The sequence below is a fragment of the Chinchilla lanigera genome, unplaced genomic scaffold (genome assembly GCF_000276665.1).
Source record: "Chinchilla lanigera isolate Chin_1 unplaced genomic scaffold, ChiLan1.0 scaffold00023, whole genome shotgun sequence".
Taxonomy (NCBI): domain Eukaryota; kingdom Metazoa; phylum Chordata; class Mammalia; order Rodentia; family Chinchillidae; genus Chinchilla; species Chinchilla lanigera.
This window is the reverse complement of record NW_004955424.1, coordinates 28,239,824-28,258,240: the sequence shown is the minus strand read 5'-3', so window position 1 is coordinate 28,258,240 and position 18,417 is coordinate 28,239,824. Positions and strand designations below refer to the sequence as shown.

General features: G+C 39.8%; 1 protein-coding gene across 6 annotated transcripts in view; it reads left to right on the top strand.

Moving 5' to 3' along the window:
• Positions 1–18,417, top strand: part of Eml6 (echinoderm microtubule associated protein like 6) — a 336,360-nt gene that overhangs the window by 203,406 nt on the left and 114,537 nt on the right. For all 6 annotated transcript variants that reach the window (XR_001234170.1, XM_013514625.1, XM_013514624.1 and 3 more), the window contains exons 11-15: positions 4,774–4,941; positions 5,865–5,971; positions 8,573–8,691; positions 9,901–10,087; positions 11,919–12,024. Coding sequence is in view for 5 of the 6 variants with exons in the window: in XM_013514625.1 (XP_013370079.1) it covers positions 4,774–4,941; positions 5,865–5,971; positions 8,573–8,691; positions 9,901–10,087; positions 11,919–12,024 (687 nt within the window). In the remaining variant the exon portion in view is untranslated. The remainder of the gene's footprint in view (positions 1–4,773; positions 4,942–5,864; positions 5,972–8,572; positions 8,692–9,900; positions 10,088–11,918; positions 12,025–18,417) is intronic.

Sequence of the window (18,417 nt, the reverse complement as noted above, 5' to 3'; positions counted from 1 at the left end):
CTGTATATCAGGTTCTGTTTCCCTACTTGGGAAATTTTCTGCTATTATTTCTGCAGATAATCTTTTAATGTCAGTTGTGTTCCCTCCTGCTGTTTCATTGACTGCTATAAGTCATACATTATTCCTCTTTGCCTCATCTTGCAGCTGTTGAATTGACTTTTCCTGGATCCGTGTTGATTTTACAAGGTCCTTTCTTTCACGGTCGCTAGCTGCCATGCTGTCTTCAAAGTCTGAGGTTCTATCTTCAGCTTCATTCAGGGGGTTTTGATAGCCTTCAGTGGCAGCTTTGTTTTCCTGGAAGTCTCTTCAAATCTGGTTCATGCCTTCTAAGTCCTTTCTATATTTTTCATTTAATTCTTCTGTCCATTGCCTTTCTTCATGTATTTTCTTATATGTTTCTTCTTCAGACATTTTGAGCCATTCCTTCATTATTATTGGCATTTCATTTTTTGCCTGAGAGATTATTTCTGATCTTATCCCTTTTATGGCCTTATAGAGTTGTTTCTGTACTTCTATTGCAATCATTTCAGCTATTTCATGTGTTTACCAAGTTCTCCTGTGTTGAGGTCTCCTGGCCTTGTTCTGAGTGGGGTGAAGTTCTGGGATGTGTTTTAGTCCTTCATTTTGTCATGTTTGCTACCGGATGCAGAAAGCTCAGTTTCCCTCTTGAATGGCTGCTCAGCAAAGGCCACTAGTGTCCCTAGTTTTCCTGTTAGTCAGGTTTGCCCCTCAGTGATCCCTGAGAAGCACTACTTAGTCTGGGGTTTTCCAGAAGTTGTTAATTCGTATCTAGTTATCCGAGGTCTCAGACGCAGGTGTTGGTGTCAGCTGATGGCAGACCGTCTGATCCAGCGTCCCCTTGCAGTTCAGCACACGTGCACATCCCAGACTCGGGTTGCACTCATGTGACAATCCCAGTCCCATGTACCTATGTCCCCAGGCAGTTCAGGGTACAGGCAAAACCCAGACACAAACTGCACAGTCAACAGTTTGTGAACCATCTGCTTCCATGTTTCCAGTCTGTTCAGCACACATACAAGAACCAGATGCAGACCGGACAGGCAGCAATCTCAGAATGCCCATGCCTGCGACCCCCTAGGGGGTCCAGGTGCAAGTAAAGCTCGGACTTGGACTGCTGCTTGGAGCACTCGCTCACTCAGCATAGGGCACATTCAGGGATGGGCCGCACACACACCCCAGTGAGAGCAGTCCCTGGGGCTTCTGAGTGAGGGCCTCCTGTCTGGCATGGGTGCACGGAGGGCAGAGACTCAGTCTGTAATGGCAGTGGGGTCCTTGGTCACCCGCTCTGCCCCCAGGAAGTAGATGGGAAATAACTGGCTCTCTCCCTGAGTTTCAGCTGGGATCCATAGCAGTTCAAGTAAAGCACAGATGTGAACTCTTTCCCAAGTTTTGAACCATTAAAAGACATACAGAGGCTCATGACCATGAGCAAGCGTGGAAGACTGAGCAAGCTTTATAGTCTTCCATTGTGATTAAATAAAATTCACAATCAAGCTAATTTGATGCATTTGAGATTAAGTGTGCATTTGTATTCTGTTGCACAGTAATTACATAAAAGTGTTCCATAGTTAATGAAATTATATGAATTTGTTTTTCTTATTTTGACAGTTTTCAAATCTGTAAATAATTAGAATTAATACTGAGAGTGTCCTGCAGCCATTAGACTACATCCTATTTGATCAATGCACAGACACTGACATGAAGTTAAATGCAAAGTTTTGCCCATGACATGTACCAGTCCCTAAGGCTCACATTTTACCTGTGTATTCCCTTCCATCTTTTACATATGAACCCACTCACATATATAGATTTGGACCACTACATCCCATAATAAGCATCCTGGATATTATGGACCTGTGTTGTGAAACTTGGGGCCTTGGAGCAGAGGTGTCAGCCTTCACTATAGCTTGGTTGGGCTTGATGTTGAGCAGGGGACAAAAGGGTGAGAACGCAGTGAATGAGGGGACCAATGTGTAGATCCTGATGTTGGAGAGGGCAGCAAGATCTGTATCACAAAGGGCCTCATAGCCCCTATTAGAAGTGTGCAAGGAAAAACTACAGAGGGACCTATGTGGAGGGTTGACATGAGTAATTTGAATCTTTAAAAGAGCACTTTGATATTATATAAAATAGGTTAGGCACAGGCAGTCTTCAAGAAGAGGGGCTATTTTGCAAGAACCTCCCTGAGAGAAGTTGTGACTAGCAAGAGTTGCAAAGAGAGGTGATTCACTTAGGGATCAATTTCAAGATAGAGCTAAACCTCATTGCTAAATTGGAGTAGGAATAGTGGGGAGAATCACTGAGGATGATTCCTAAGTTTTAGGCTTTAGCAATCAGATGAAGGAAGCAGCATTTACAGAGATGGGAAAGCAAGAAAAAAACAAGATTGACTATTTCATGGAGATAAGAGAGTGGAAGGGGAAAGGGAGCCTGTTAACCTGTTTTGGCCATGACAGGTTTGAGGCCCCTGTTAGACATCAAAGTGAACCAGGTGCATGGGTCATCAGCCCTCCCAGGAGAGAGCTCAGGGCTGGAGAGGAAGTTTGGCAGTCATGGGCACAATGACAGTTTTTGAAGCCATGGAAAGAAAGGGTGATGGAGGCGAGCTGAGAGGCAAGGCCTGAGTAGTCCTAGTGATGCAAAGAACAAAGGGAAATCTTGTCTAAGGGAAGCCCTGGGAGAGAGGGATAAGGCTTTCACTTGTTTGATAAATATCAAGTGTTGTTCTAGAGGATGGAGATATGTCACTTGTTGATAAATATCAAGTGTTGTTCTAGAGGATGGAGATATGTCAATAAATAAAGCAAAGACAAATCTCTGCCCTTGTGAAGCTTTTGTTCTCCTGAAGGAACAAGTCAATAACTATGTCTGATGGTGAAAGTGATGTGAAGAAAATAAAGCAAATGTTGGGGATAGAGGATACTGGGCTGAGGCAGCAGTGTCACTATTTTAAATAAGTGCTCAAAGAGGGCCTCATGTCAGGGTTTCATTTGACTAGAAACGTTAAGGAGATGAGGGAAGCAGCCATTCAGACCTCCAGGGAAAGAGCATTCCAGAGAGAGAAGACAGCACATCCGAGGCTTAGGGGCAGATTGTGTCAGGCCTGCTAGAGTGGAGTAAGTGGCTGAGAAAGAGAGGATAGGAAATAGGATCAGAAAGTTAAGGTAATATTAATGTCATGTGCTTTAGCAAGTTGAAGTTCCAGCCAGCCAAGGCTGTATTATTTATTTCTGTGTAATAACTCTTCCCCCAAATTTAGCAGCTTAACTGCTAAATGAAAAATATTTATGATCTTACAGTTTCTTGGGGGACATTCAGGAACTCATGAGCAGCTTAGTTGGGTAGTTCAAGTTCAAAGGTGCTCATGAGGTTGCAGTCATCTGTAGGCTGGACTGAGATCAGACTTGGGATTTCCTCTCTCACGTGGCACTTAGCAGGAGGCTTCAGTTCCTTGTTACATGAGGAGCTTCTCCATAGACTGCTTAGTGTTCTTATGACATAGAAGAAAGATAGCAAGGAGGAAAATGCAATGCCTTCAGTACCCTCCTCCTGGGTGTCACACACTTTCACTTTTGCCAAATTCTCCTCAATTTGATTTATATGAAAAACTCTTGGACATAATTTTAAGTCACTCTGAAGAGACAGGTTAAATGATCCTTGAGAAGGGTGTGAAAGTCAGAGCAGCACACTTCAGGATCTACTCTGATACAGGAAGAATATACCCTGTTCCTTATTTACTGTAAGTCAGCATTTCCAACTGCCTCTAATTTAGATTAGTTGCATTTTATTGCCAAAATTTATTTAAGCAACTCTTTGGAATAGACAAGCTTGCTTTGAGACCCAGTGCATTCTTTCCCTTCTGCAGTAGGATTCCCCTTCTCACTGGTGGTGAGACAGAAAAACTGGGCTTACTTGGTCAGACATGCTCAGGAGAAAGAGACAGGTTGTAGTCATTTTCACCTTTGTGTAAATTAAAGTCATTACATCTCCAGTGGGCATTTGGATTTCACATGTAATGACTGAACAGATTGCTCTCCCTCCTCTTAACAGGGTTTCATTAGAAGAACTGCTGTAGGTAGAAGGGCTTTCAAATGGGGATTGGTGTTTGCTGACCTTGTGAAATCTCCCATGGTCTGTGGATTTCTCAGTCTCCACAGAAGATGGACCCTGCTTGTTACACCATGTATTTTTTTATACTGCTGTGTTCTGAGCATACTCTGGAGGCTTTATTGCAATAGTTCAACCATAAACATAACTTTGAATAGTTTTCCCTATTGCATTCACCACCCAGGGCTGAAGTTTACTGAGTGAAGCAACCAGTTTTAAATCATTCCTGCAGTTGGATGTCTACATGACCCCAAATAACAGTTTGACTTTGATTTCCAGAATTGTTTTCTGTTTCCTTTTGTAAAGGATTACCTGTTTTATTTTGCATGTAAATAAGAATGTGTAAGATGTTCATTGTTGATCATTTATTTTCAGAATCAGTGAAGCAGTAAAGTGTTCTTTGGAACAGGTTCAGATATATTTTTTGGCTGTAGAGCTTAAATTTCAAGACCCTCCCTCAGATTAATACATAATGAAATATTTGAGATAACTTGTAGAGCATTTATTTATTTGGTATAGTACTGTAAGACTAAAAATAATTTTCCAACACATTTAAAGAGTTTACTAATTTAAATAGGAATGTGCTTTCTTAACTAATGAATTTTTTTTGGCGTAACTAATCTTTTTAAAAAATAATCTTTACAGGAGCCAAATTCAGAAAGTATGTGGGCCATTCTGCACATGTCACAAACGTCCGCTGGTCCCATGACTTTCAGTGGGTGTTAAGCACAGGAGGGGCTGACCACTCGGTTTTCCAGTGGAGGTTTATCCCAGAAAGTGTCAGCAACGATATGCTTGAAACTGCACCCCAGGGTAAAACAAGTCATAACTTTTCAATGTCTGTTTATATTTCAAGGAATATTTCAAAGGTTATTCTAGTATCTATGCTAGAGGAAAAGAAAAATTCCTTACTATAATAAATTTTAAATTAAAAGAAAAAGCAAACTTTTGAGATTAATATGATCAGTTAAATAATTTCCTTCAAAAGATTTTGCTTGTTCCAAATGCAAGTTGAAAATTTAAAGTTTGCATGAAAAATTAAACTTTAAAGATAGCATGGAAGCAAATATATCAGCCTGCTTAAGACAGTTATAATGAACAGTGAGCCTGCTTAGGCAGGGAGGTGGGTGACAGGGTAACCTTGGGAATGGAAGTTGCCCCGAGAATGGGGTTTAAAGAATAGTCTGCAATTGGGGCCCATGTGTTCAAGTTCAGTGGCTGTGTAGTCTTTTTATTTACCTCCACTGTGGTGTCAGCAGACACGAGCAGGTAGTCAAGTGAACAACTGCAGTAACTGTGTCCTTAGACAGGTACTGCAGAGGTTTCGACTGTTGCAATTATCAGCACTTGCTGGGATAAAAGAGGAGCTTTGCTGAAGTAAGTGGTTAGATTTCCTTTTGCCCCCACTTTCTCTTTGGTGAAAACCGCACTTTTTATGTTTCTCAAAGGAAGGCATAAAACCCAAGGATCCTACCATCTAATAGAAGAGTAGATTATGTTCTGTCTGCCTGGGGAAAAATTGTGCTAGTTTGTTAATGCTCCTGGGGTCAAGCGGAGGGGCTGGATTTAGCCAAAAGATGAAAAATATGTTTTTAAGAATCTATATTAAATGAAAACAATGGCGTGATCATTTTTGATTCACTTTACTAGGACAGAAGAATATACTTTAAATAATATTTTTAACTATTTAGAGCCCTGGAATTTTTGCTTGTTTTTTATGGTCTATATTTTTGCAGAAGGTGGCACTGATTCCTACAGTGAAGAATCTGATTCAGATTTATCTGATGTGCCTGAGTTGGACTCTGATATTGAGCAAGAAACCCAAATCAATTATGACCGTCAGGTTAGTAACCAGAGAGCAATGAAAACGCATAGCCAGAACCTAGAGTTTGTTGGCTTTGGACATTGCACTGGAAGTGGATGGTGCTACAGCAGGAGAAAATTAAGACAAAAACAAGAAAAAAAATGCCCATTTTTTGGCCTTTGAATACAGATTAAAAGTTAAAGCATTCACTTAATCATATCATTAAAAAAAATAAGTGGAAGATAGTCGCAAAATTCCAAAACTGAACCTCTAGCACTTTGGCTTTTTGCTTCCTACTGTGATTTTCTCTACCCAGTGTATAGAAAAATGTACATATAAGCTACAGTTTTTCTCTCTCTCCTCTTTTGTCTTGTCCCACCTCACCTCTGTCTCTGTCTTCTGTGCTCTGTCCCCTCCCCTCCTTTCCCTTAACCTCCTCTCTTCTCTCTTTTTCTACCCTCCCTCCCTGTCTCTCTCCCTCGCCCCCCTCCTTCTCTCTCTGTCTCTCTCCATAATTAAAGTTTATGATTTCAGGTTGGGTATCTTCAAGGACGGTAGTTTTCATGTGACCCGTTCTCCTCATTTCTCTCTGAACAGAGGCAACCATAATCCACGTAATTAAAGTAAAAGACCAATTAGCATGTGCATTCTCTCTCTAGTAAGAAATTGTCTGTAGTCAAAAGTTGGTCAGTTGCACCCAGTTGACATTTCATTGTACCACTAATCAGTGAGCGTTAAAATAACCCTTCAGAAGAAACTGGACACACAACACCTTGCTGTGGTGATAACCACAGGTCTTCTGTTTTCTCTGTCATTTGTAAGGTATGTGAAGTAGGTTCTATGCATGAGCATGGAGTGAATAAGATGTCAGATTTTATATCTTTCAGCTGTCAGTGTTGTTCAAGGAAATGTACCCTCTAGGCCTGTAGCAGCTGCCACACATTGAATGTCTCTATGGGCCAGATCTTACCCTAAGAGTTTAAATCTCTTGTCCACTTCCACACTGCTGTTGTGTTAGAATAAGAATGCTGGTGTGGGCTTCTCTCTAATGCACACATTCGATGTACCACTTAGTTTGCTTCTACAGAAACACTGAGTTTACTGTTCTTCCAATGGCTACATTTTTGCCTGTCTAAAATCATTACTCATTGATTCAGTGTTTAAAAAACTGGATTAGTGCAAATTTATGGTTTGGGTCAAGTTCATGATTAAGTCAGCTTGACTAAGTATTGGTAAATGTAGCATACAGTACAGTTACTAAAGAAAAGGATTAAAAAGAAAATTATTAATGTGGTAATATCATGCAAACAATAACCAATATACCCTTATATCAAAGACAAATGAAATGTAAGCAACACAAACATAGGATTCAGGAATCATAGCCATTTGGTTCATTTGGAATATTTTCATGTAATAAAATTATGTTAATAATGAGAAGGCATCACTGTATTGGAGCCCATGCCTAGAACGTATATAATCTCCCTAGCATCTTATTTCCTACATTTTCACCTGCATTTGTTTTTTTGTTTTTTGTTTCTGTCTTTTTGAGACAGGGTCTTGCCATGCAGTTCAGGCTGGCCTTGAGCTCACTATGTAGCCCAGGTTAGTCTCAAACTCGCAACAATCCTCCTGCCTCAGCCTCCGAGTGCTGAGATTACAGGCATGCGCCACCATGCCCGCGTACCTGTATTTGTTTTATGCTCACAATATTCCTAAATTATTCCTGAGCTAGGGCTAAGTTTAACTCCATTCTACAGGTGTGAAACTGAGGCCCACAGAGGTAAGACTGAGCAAACAGCAATAGGAATACCCTAGAGTTCAGTATGTGAAGGTAAATAAGTGAATACTTGAAGAAAGTACTATTAATTTACATGAGTAATTATATTTGAAAGCTTGCTTGATTGTATCTATAATAGACAAACAAAATAGACAACAGTAATATCTTCTGGCTTTCTAAAAGTGATTTTTGGTGAAATCCTAAACAGGGATTTAATTATAACATTTCATGATGTATCAGTATTTCAAATATAGTTTGATCAAATGAAGATTTTCCTTCATAAAGATGAGAAATTAGTAGATTATAATCTGTTTACAGTGTGTTAAATGGACATTTCTTGATTTTAAGTCATAAAATATGGTAAATATTTTGATTTTTGTATAAATTTAAACTAAACTGTAGGAAATATTCTCTCACAGCAGATTGTAGGCTATAGGTTATGCCAGGAGAGTGAGCTTGACTCTGATCTCACAGTCTGATCTGTAAGATGCATGGGACAATTAAGGAGAATTCCAGAGAGCAATTGAAAAAAAAAAGACATCTTGCAAGTGTCAGCATCATCAAAAGATTTTTTTACCTTAGAAAAAACAAATACGTTTCATTTATAATTTAATTTCATGTGTTAATATATCAACCTAATAATATTTTCTGGGTACAAATCACCTAAGAAAATAATAACAAATTAAGGGGGGTATCCAGAATCCTAGTTACTAAGGAATATTTCATGCTAGTTTTGCTCATTGAGAGAAAGTAATATTTGACCTTAGGCCTTATGTTGAGGCGACAAATGTCTTCCAACAACGTCAAGATGCTGATGTTTGAAACCTGTGAAGAATCTTAGCGAATTTTTTTTGTACTTTAAGGTTTACAAAGAAGACCTACCTCAGCTAAAGCAGCAAAGTAAGGAGAAAAACCATGCAATGCCCTTCCTCAAACGGGAGAAGGCCCCTGAGGATAGCCTGAAGCTCCAGTTCATACACGGGTGGGTGACCTGTCCTAGGGCCCCTCTGATTCTTCTCACCTCTGCTAAGCTTGTCACCAGCCTGTTGTTAGCTTCCAGAGGATCCCTCTTTTCAATACTTTTCTCTCCAGTTTGTTCTCAGAACTGTGACTGTTATCACTGTGATTCTCTGTCCAGTCTTCTCGGACAGCATGCTGTGGCCTTCGCAGCACACCTGCCTCTAGACCCTGAGTTGTCCTCTGGCTCTATGTTGGTGGCTGTGCCTGCTGCTCACTGTTGCTCACCACCATCTCCACTGCATTTTCCTGGGCCCCTGAGCTCCTGGCCCTGCCCTGCAGTGTCTTCTTCAGATATGTACCTCACATACATATTCTCCAGTTCCTTTAGAGTTCCATAAAATTATATCTACCTTTGTACATTTAAAGTTGATGCCTAAAGTTTTCAATGTAAGTTTGAATGGTTGAGAAAAATATATCTGATGGGTTAAAAATACATCAGTCATTTAAATGAAGCTAGTGAAACCTAAATGCCATAAATGTTTCATCCTCACTATTATCAGTTTTTAAAGTACATATACTTATGCTTCTACCACAGCAGAACATTTTATATTATCCATATTCCTACTTAGGCTCTTATATCCATTTTAATTCTCCCATAAAACTTTATGTTTACATATATTTTTATGCGTTAGTCTTTTGTCATTGTATCATGCCTTCTGCAAGAAAAAAAAGTCTTTTAAATTCAATAAATTGAATTTAATTTCCTGTGACTGTAGACTCCACCTCTGTCACTCCTAAAGAGGGAGGCGAGCCTTGTGAAATAGGAGATGGGAAAGGGAAGCCTCTGTAACTACAGGTGTGTTCTCAACACGTCCACTTGAAGAAAGAGCATGTTCAATTGCTGAAGTTCTGGAAACAGATTCCTTTTAAAATGATCGGTGCCCATGCATCTCTTAAAAAGCCAACCCATAGCCGGGCATATAGCTCAGTGGCACAGCACCTGCCTGGTAAATGCAAGATCCTGAGTTTGATTCCTGGTATCAAAAAAAAGCCAACCCATAGCCTGAGACGGCCTCCTACCATATTTGGTGCTTCTCTCCTGTGCAACTTTGGAGACACTGGGGGCCCCACTTGTATGTGTTCACATCAATGCCTTTGCTTTGTCTCTGACAACTGTTTTATTCATTTACTGTTCATTCAACCACATGTGTTTCTTGGACTTGTACTTCAGTTACAGAGCCTATGACTGCAGAAACAATCTATTCTACACACAAACCGGAGAAGTGGTCTACCACATTGCTGCAGTTGCTGTCGTATACAACAGGCAACAACACTCCCAGAGGCTGTACCTGGGCCATGATGATGACATCCTTAGCTTGACCATCCACCCACTGAAGGACTATGTGGCCACTGGACAGGTGTGTGTCTCTTTCCTAAGACTGGAGGTCGAGCCACAGAGAGAATCTTTGGTCTAGCCAGAGAGTGCACATGTTGAGAAATACTTGGTAGAAATGAACATGGGACAGGAAGCTAATGACACAGTCAGCATTGGGGTCATTTTATAATGAATCAGTCAGTGCACCCTGACACTGCTGGGAGCCTCTGAGGGGTTCTCTGAAGTGGTGAGGTCTGAGTGGAACTAGATAGGGTATGAACAGCTCACGAAAGGCCAACAGTGTCTCTCACCCCTGCATGCCCATGCTTAGCACATCCTCACTACTCAGTGTTACTATCAATAAGCATTTTAAGCTATTGTAATATCTAGAGTATAGTTATTTTTGTAAAATTTGAAGCTGTAAGAATTTGGACTCATTTTTTATTTTATATTGCAATCTTGCAAAAAAAAAAAAACCTAAATTATCAAAGATGTTATTTAGAATGCCTCTATCTTCGTCGGGTGTGGTGGCACATGCCTGTAATCCCAGCACTTGAGAGGCTGAGGCAGGAGGATCTTGCGAGTTTGAAACCAGCCTGGGCTATAAAGTGAGCTCAAGGCCAGCCTGAACTGCATAGCGAGACCCTGTCTCAAAAAAAAAAAAAAAAAGAATGCCTCTCTCTTGAATTGAGTCTGCAGTGAAGCAAAGCTATTCAAAACCAAGACCTTCTAATTATTCAGTCATCTTGGAGTGTAAAGAGAGCAATACAATTTAATAAATAAACAATTTATTAAACTTGGATATATTACCTTGGTAGTAAAATAGTGAATTATCAAAACTATTCTCAATTTACTGTTTTCCTCAAATATGTAGATTGCATCTTTATTCACCTTTATTTTAGTTGAAAATAGTTCAATCATTGTTCATCTCTACATGTCAAATTCAAAGAAAAGATTTTGATATTCTTTGAAAGGGTAACATAAGACAACTAAACACGGACTTAACATATAAGTGATAATTTTCAAATGGGGTTCATGAGATCCCTGGATGAAATAGAGATCATGAAAGAAATGTGCATTTTGGGGGAAAAGATCCATAGCTCTTATATTGCTTATAAAAGAATCATAATCCCCAAAAGGTAAGCGACACTGTCCCTCCAACTGCAAACTAGAGACCATTTATTCTAAGTTAGCTGGCATTAGTGACTTTTATAAATAATTGATCATTGCTTTGCCTTTTCACTTGCACTTATATTTTGGTCTGTATTATAAACAGATGGTGCCTGGGAGTTGCCTGGATTCAGCTCAGTTATGTGTATGGCCTCATCTCTAGTTTTGCCATACCCAGAAGGAAAACTACTTTACTATTAAAATTTTCTTTGTTGTATGATCCAACTTAATGACAGATTGTCAAGCTGTACAGTTTTTCTCAGGGTGAAAGGAAGGGCCATGCCTTCTAGAGATGGGTAGAATAATTGAGGTGGGCAAAAGACCTCTGTAGACAGTGCCATGGAAACATGCAGGTGACTTCTTGAGTGAGAGGTGGGATCTTGTGTAACACTGAGAAGATAGGAGAAAGGTGAGAAAACTGACAAAAAAGGAGCACGGTGGAAATTTGAAATAAAGTCTTAAAATTCCCTTAACTGGGAGCCATGAGCCAGCCAGCTCCACTGCAACCCAGCTCAGTGCTATGACAGGCTCTGATATGCTTAATACTGCATTTCTTCATCTGGAAAATCACAAGCTTGGACCAGATTATGTCCACTACTCTTCCCACTCCCAAATAATATGGGATGATATAGTATAATAATACCCTGTGCAGCCAAATTATTATTATAATTCATAAATAGTTAACGCTCATCCTTTTATTTAAGGTGGGAAGAGATGCTGCTATCCATGTGTGGGACACACAAACCCTGAAATGCCTGTCACTGTTGAAAGGCCAACATCAGAGAGGAGTGTGTGCGCTCGATTTTTCAGGTAAGCACCCGTTTCCGCTAGTCATTGACATGAGTCTTCATTTACACTTGACTTTAGCCAAAAGGCCAAGAAGCAATTGAGTGTTTGTTTAAATTTTTTTAACATCCTCCTACATGGCTGAGTTCTATTTGTAATAAAATAAATTCTTTGTATGTCAGCTACCCAATCTGAGGCTGGGAATCTTATGTGAATACCTCACCAAAAAACGTGGTCTTTACACATTTTTTCCTTGTCTTCCTCATTTCCTTTCCCAAGTCATTACCCAGAGCTCAACTGCGTTCTGTATTTGCTTGAGTGATTTGAAATCCAGAGCAACTGTTGGTATTGCAAGTCTTAGTTGCAAATGTCTGGCAGTGACTCAGAGGATCGATTTCCATTCCCAGTGAGTGCAAGCCCATCACTCCATTAGAAATATAAAATGAAAATACAAAGAACTACAGAGAAAGCAACAAATTATCTACAAAGGGCCACTTTGTAACACTGTGTTTTGGAAATAAATTTCATTTTGAAAAATAGAAGTGAAGCTTTCCTCTCCTTAATTTAAAATTTGGGCACAGGGCTGGGGATTTAGCTCAGCGGCAAAAGCGCCTGCCTGGCAAGCGCAAGGTCGTGAGTTCGGTTCCTGGTACCGGAGAAAAACCACAAAAAAAAATAAATAAATAAAATTTGGGCACAGGAGGGGGCTGGGGATTTAGCTCAGTGGCACAGCACCTGCCTGGCAAGTGCAAGGTTGTGAGTTCGATTACCAGTACCAGAAAAAAACCAAAAATAAAAATAAAATTTGGGCACAGTGCTATAAGAACAGTAACTTACAAATATAAGTAATTTTTCTTTGGAGTGAGTTTTCTCTAAACTAGAATTGGAGGATGAGTGTCCATCATGAAAGATGATGTTACCTAGAAGTTTTCAGTACCAGTTATAAAATTAGACCAGTAGAGAAAATCCTAAACTTTCTACATAAAACCAATTTTATAATTTCCTTTTCCTAAACACCATTCAGATGTTTAATATGTTCAAGTCACTAAATCCCATGACACCACAGCCCAATTTCCCCTCTGCCGTCACTGCTGAGCCATTGTTGCCCCTCATCTGTGCCACAGTATGAATGCTGGTTCATCCCTGCTTCCTCCGTCCATCCTTCCCACGCCTCAAGTCTTCTAATCCTTGGTTAGAAATGTATGGCCTTCCCTGATCCAACCGCAGCCTTCCTTTGCAGCATTACCACCCACTAACCCATTCATGGTCCTTTCTGTTGACCTAACTGCAGAGCCCACATCCTCTTTTTTGCACCTCCTGCCTCTGTTCTCTGCATAGGCTGTTCCCATGAGGCTAAGGCTTATCATTCCTTAAGACCTAGCTAAATGTTTTCTCCTCCCATCCTTCCAGGCAGATGACTTGTCTGTTCTGCATGCTTAGTTCATTGTCATTGTTTTCATGGCATGTGTCAAGTCCACATGGTACTGAAGTTATTTGTGTCAACATCTACTGTACCCTGACATACAAGAGAGCCCCTGCTTTCCCCACTGCACGTGTGGTTATGCTATGGGCATAGAAGTTACTTGAAAACTGTTGTGGATGAATGAGCAAGTGAGGTTTTGCTTTAGAAGTTCTGTCTTGCCTCTCACCATTACTGTTAGAACATCACATTGTAAACCATGTCTAGGTAAGAATGATCTTTATTCCCTGACAAAGGCAACATAGAGAATAATATTTTGTTTTTGTGTCACGCATATTCTCACATACTATAAACTGCTATGGAAATCTGAGTTGTTACATCATTATTAGAAATTACTCATTACCTCCAACGGTTATTGAATTAGCAAAGTCAAAGCAAAAGCGTTCATACTGACCCTGGTAGACAAGGGAGGAAGGGGGAGGCATGAGTCTGGAAGGAGAAAGAGTTGTACAGCTTCCTCCTGCAAATTGAATGTTCAAGAAAACCCCTTGATTGACAGTGAATAGAAAGCCCTAAACTTCCAGAAGTTTGATGGGCATGCACTTTTAAGGTAGGAGTGCTATTTGTCCTTGATAAAGCAGTAAAATATACAAGAAAAGCAGTAAAATATACAAGAGAACTATAATTTTAGTTTGTATATGGTTCTATCACAGACTTGAATGAATTTCCTCTGCTTTTTTCCCTGTAGTCCTACTCCTCATGGGTCAAGTATCCCTTTCCCAAAATTGATTTTGCTATGAAATATATATATATATATATATATATATATATATATATATATATATATACACATATATATGCTTTGGAAGAAAAGTCACAAAAATAATAAAAAATGTTTATAGGCTTATGAGAATCAAATATACCTATTTTCTAGGTGGCATTGAAAAGTAACTCCATTCTACTAGCAATGTGGCAGTGTTCACAAAAGCTACAATTTAAAATTTCCAGTGTATGAACTGTGTGTTTCTTGCACATTCCTGTTTATCAAGTCCAGTAAAAGAAAATGGAACTCTGGAGTCTATCACCGATTTTATATCAAAATACATGCATGTATTAATATATGAACAGAATGGGAGGAACTTTAGAGTGATATAAATAGAACATAATAATTACACTATTTCTTCTATAGAATTGATTAATTTTCTGGTTTCTATATTTAGAAGAATCAAAAGAACTTATAATTTAAATATCTTTAGAGAAAAGGACCAGCAGAGTGTTGATCAAAGACATTAATTTTGAGATGAATTGTCAGCGGTGAATTGGCACCCAGTACCTTGGTCTCTGCATTTCAGAGAGCCCCGTTTCTCCTGGGACTACTAGTTTTAGAGGAAAAAAAAACAAGACATTAAGTGACCTTAGACATCTTTCCCTCGGAAGGCTTTCCTTTAGATCGTTACCAGGATAGGGAAACCAGACATCCTAGGAAGAGGTGGAGAAGTCAGTTCTGTCACTGCTCCTAATTCCTGTATTAAGTATATGAAGAAATCCTCAGATGTGAAGTATTTCTCCGTAAGAAGGGCATTTTGATTTTAATAGGGCAGTCTCTACTCCCTAGATGACAATCATTAGGGAGGAGCCCAATTATTCAGAAAAGATATTATTTTTTATTATGGAAAACTATGTTTTTGTCTTAGGTGTTAAGTATAGTGTTCATGTATAAATGTTAGAAAGGCATATAGCTGATAGTTTTAGAAAGCACTAATATTAAGGACTGTTCAGGGAAATTTTCACCAGGGTCCACCGTGTGCGATTCACAGTTACAGACAGATGGTTTGTGGTAGTTGATTGATTTTGTGGGCCCTGTGGCAATACTTGAAGGAGTTGAGACCTATTTGTGTTAGTTTCTTTTGATAGTATTTTGTATTCTAATGATACAATTGTACACTGAAATTCCTACAGTACTTTATGGGCCGGGAATAGAGATGGAGAGTTTGATGGTATGGCCTGGGTAAAAGTCAGCAGTGGCATATCCAGAGCTAGAACCCAGATCTCCTGGCTCTTGGTCCAGTGCGATAGCCACTAGACTCAGAGTTGGCAGCTGGTGGTGAGGGGGTGGAGTGTGCTAGGAATTCTCAGTCCTAAGGCCTTTTCCTGCCCCTTCCTTCCACTAGTGCTAGTGTGACTTTGGCAGAAGAGTTCTACCTGGAGCCTGCTGTGCGCTCACTTACTTCCCCTGCGCCTACCAGCGGGTTGCTCCAGCTGCCCCTGCCATCCTCCAGGTTAACTGTGGAAAAGCATGGTCATTCCTAGGGGCCCCCACATGGAGTAGCCCCCCTCAGTGAAAAGAGACCCCTGTTCTGCAGCAGCCTTTAATCACACACTAACCTGAAATCTAAGCAGGGACAACTACGCTTCCCTTTTAAAAGCTGATAGAAATTGAGTAACTTAAGGCAAATCACGGAGGAGACTTTAGATTTCGTTGTTTAATCACCTGATGCTCTTTGGTTAGCTAGCTAGTGATCCCATCTGTGTGCCTCATTATCCCACAGCCACCTGTCTGTCAAGAGTCAGCACCTATGGGGGTCTCATAGAGACCTGCTAATAGTACTTGACCTGTATTATTAAAAAAACACGTTGTCCTGGAAATATAAAGTAGGCAAGTGATGTGAAACAAGACTACAAAACAGGCAATGACACAAAGGGACATAAGGGTTTTTCTTTCCTCTTTTTGGGGGAGAGGCAGTAGTGGGAGTTGATCCCAGGGCCTTGTTGCAAGTGTGTTCCAGGGAGCCATACACAATGGGATATAGATCAATTCTTTATTTTTGCCACTTTTCTAAAGCAAACCAAACAAGACATTTTAAATCAGTTCTTATGACATGATCTGTAATTCTGGATTATGTAGATACTGAGTGAATTTGTATTATCTCACTTAATTGAGCAGTTCTTTTAATTTTTGAGTTTATTATCACTTTCAAGAGAGAGTTGAACTATCTTTGGTTTGTTGTTGTTTTTGTTTTCTTTTTTCAATTTTATTTTTAGAGATAAATGAACCAGAACATATTAGTCATTTGAGAAATGCAAATTAAAATAACACTGAGTTTCATCTTACTCCAGAAAGAATGGCTATCATCAACTCATATCTTTGTTTTTATACTAGTGATAATGAAAAAATGGTTCCATATAAATAGAAAACCAGATTACAAAGGGAGACATTCAGGATATAAATATTTTGTAGCCTAAATATCATCTACATATTTTTAAAAACCTTCATGAAATAATACTGATTTCCATAACATGGGCACATTTAAGACCAATGTGATTTCATTGTGTTCAACTGAGAAACCTGTGCATTTTTTATGAACCCTGAATAGGAGGACCAACTTGTAATTGTCTGAATAAAATTTGTCTTCCTAGATTACCCTTTACCATTGACATTAACTGCATTTGAATTATTTCTGGACTGTCACAACCATCCATAATTACTATACACTGTGAGTGGAAAGATTTGAAAGGCTATTACCTCAACTCTAAAAATATAGCTGAAAAAAACTGAACTGGTCAGGGAACAATAGATTTTCAAAGCTAAGGTCAGGTCTCTGCAGGGAAAATGAAAACTTGGGGGAAAAAAATTAAAAGGTGGTCAATTATATTTCCAAATTGTGTGGTAAGAAGAAGTAAATAGCTCACACCTGCAGGGTTCAAGGAAAAGTCACCAGCCCAAAGCAGAGGTATTGCTGTGGAGGTACCCCCACATTTGTACTGATTTTTCAACTGCTACCTAGTCAGGATGCTCTTGTTGATGTAAAAAGGTCACATAACTGTGAGAATAAGTTGATGGGACATTGTAGAAATTCTGAAAAGACCCTTCCCGACAAATTAGTTTGTCATTAGGCCTTTTGACATAAAAGACGTAAAACTTAAACAACTGTCATTTTAAATGTGTAGATGCTTGCATCCCAAGATAGATATATTAATATGAATGCACAGCTTTCAAATCATAACCTAAAATGTAGAATTAACGGATACAACAAAGACATTGAATATTTGTACAGTATTTTTTAAAGGAAATTAAATTTTTATAGCTATGCACTATAGTATATTTTCTTTGCCTTCATACCACCCATGGGCACATTCTATATTTATCTTCCTCCTCATCCTCAATGTCACCAGGACAATCAGCATTCAGTGAAAAACAGCTCATTGTAAAAGGAAACATGATATGATTACTATGAGTCTTAAAAGAATGTACAACCTGAAAAGGGAGAGAAAGCACCAAAATAAAATTGTCAAGTACCAAGGCTTGCTAATATAACCAGGCCATACCAAGAGATAGAGAAAAGTGAATAATGTTGGTAATGAATAGGAAGTCATTAGTGGCCTCTTCTCCCAAATGCATGAAAAGAGACCTTACTTAATGTAAAGTCTGGTAGCATTTAAGTATAATGACATATCATTAGTTGTTTGTAGTAACCACCTGCTGGTGATTGAGTACTTTAGCACAGTGTTAATGTCTTTGTCAGATAACCCTAGCCTAGAAGTGGGAAGGGTTTCATTTAACCTTTAAATCCTTACCTCAGACTTAGTAGTGGTCGAGGGTTGGAGGGGATGTGATTTGGTCGAGGGCTGGAGAGGATGTGTAAGCCAGTTTCTTCTCCTCTCTTAGTCCTCTTCCCCCAAGGAGGAACAGACCACCATCTCCTTTTGGTTAGGGTCTGTGGCACAAGTAAAGGCACTCACACAGGAGGCACTGCTCAGCACTTGAGGAGGGCTCCCAGATCTAGCCATGAAGATGTAGAAGACTCAATTAAGCTTTAACTTTAGAGCCCTCCGCCCACAGTGCCCGGGCGGGTGCGACCGTGGAGCCACAATCTCCGGGCTAGGCTGGGGCGGCCGGCCTGGAGCCACCCGTTGAGCGAGAGCCAGTGTTCCAGGAGCGGCTAGACACCTGGGCTCGAGTCTGTGCTCCCCCACACCGCCACGGTTCCCAGCTGAAA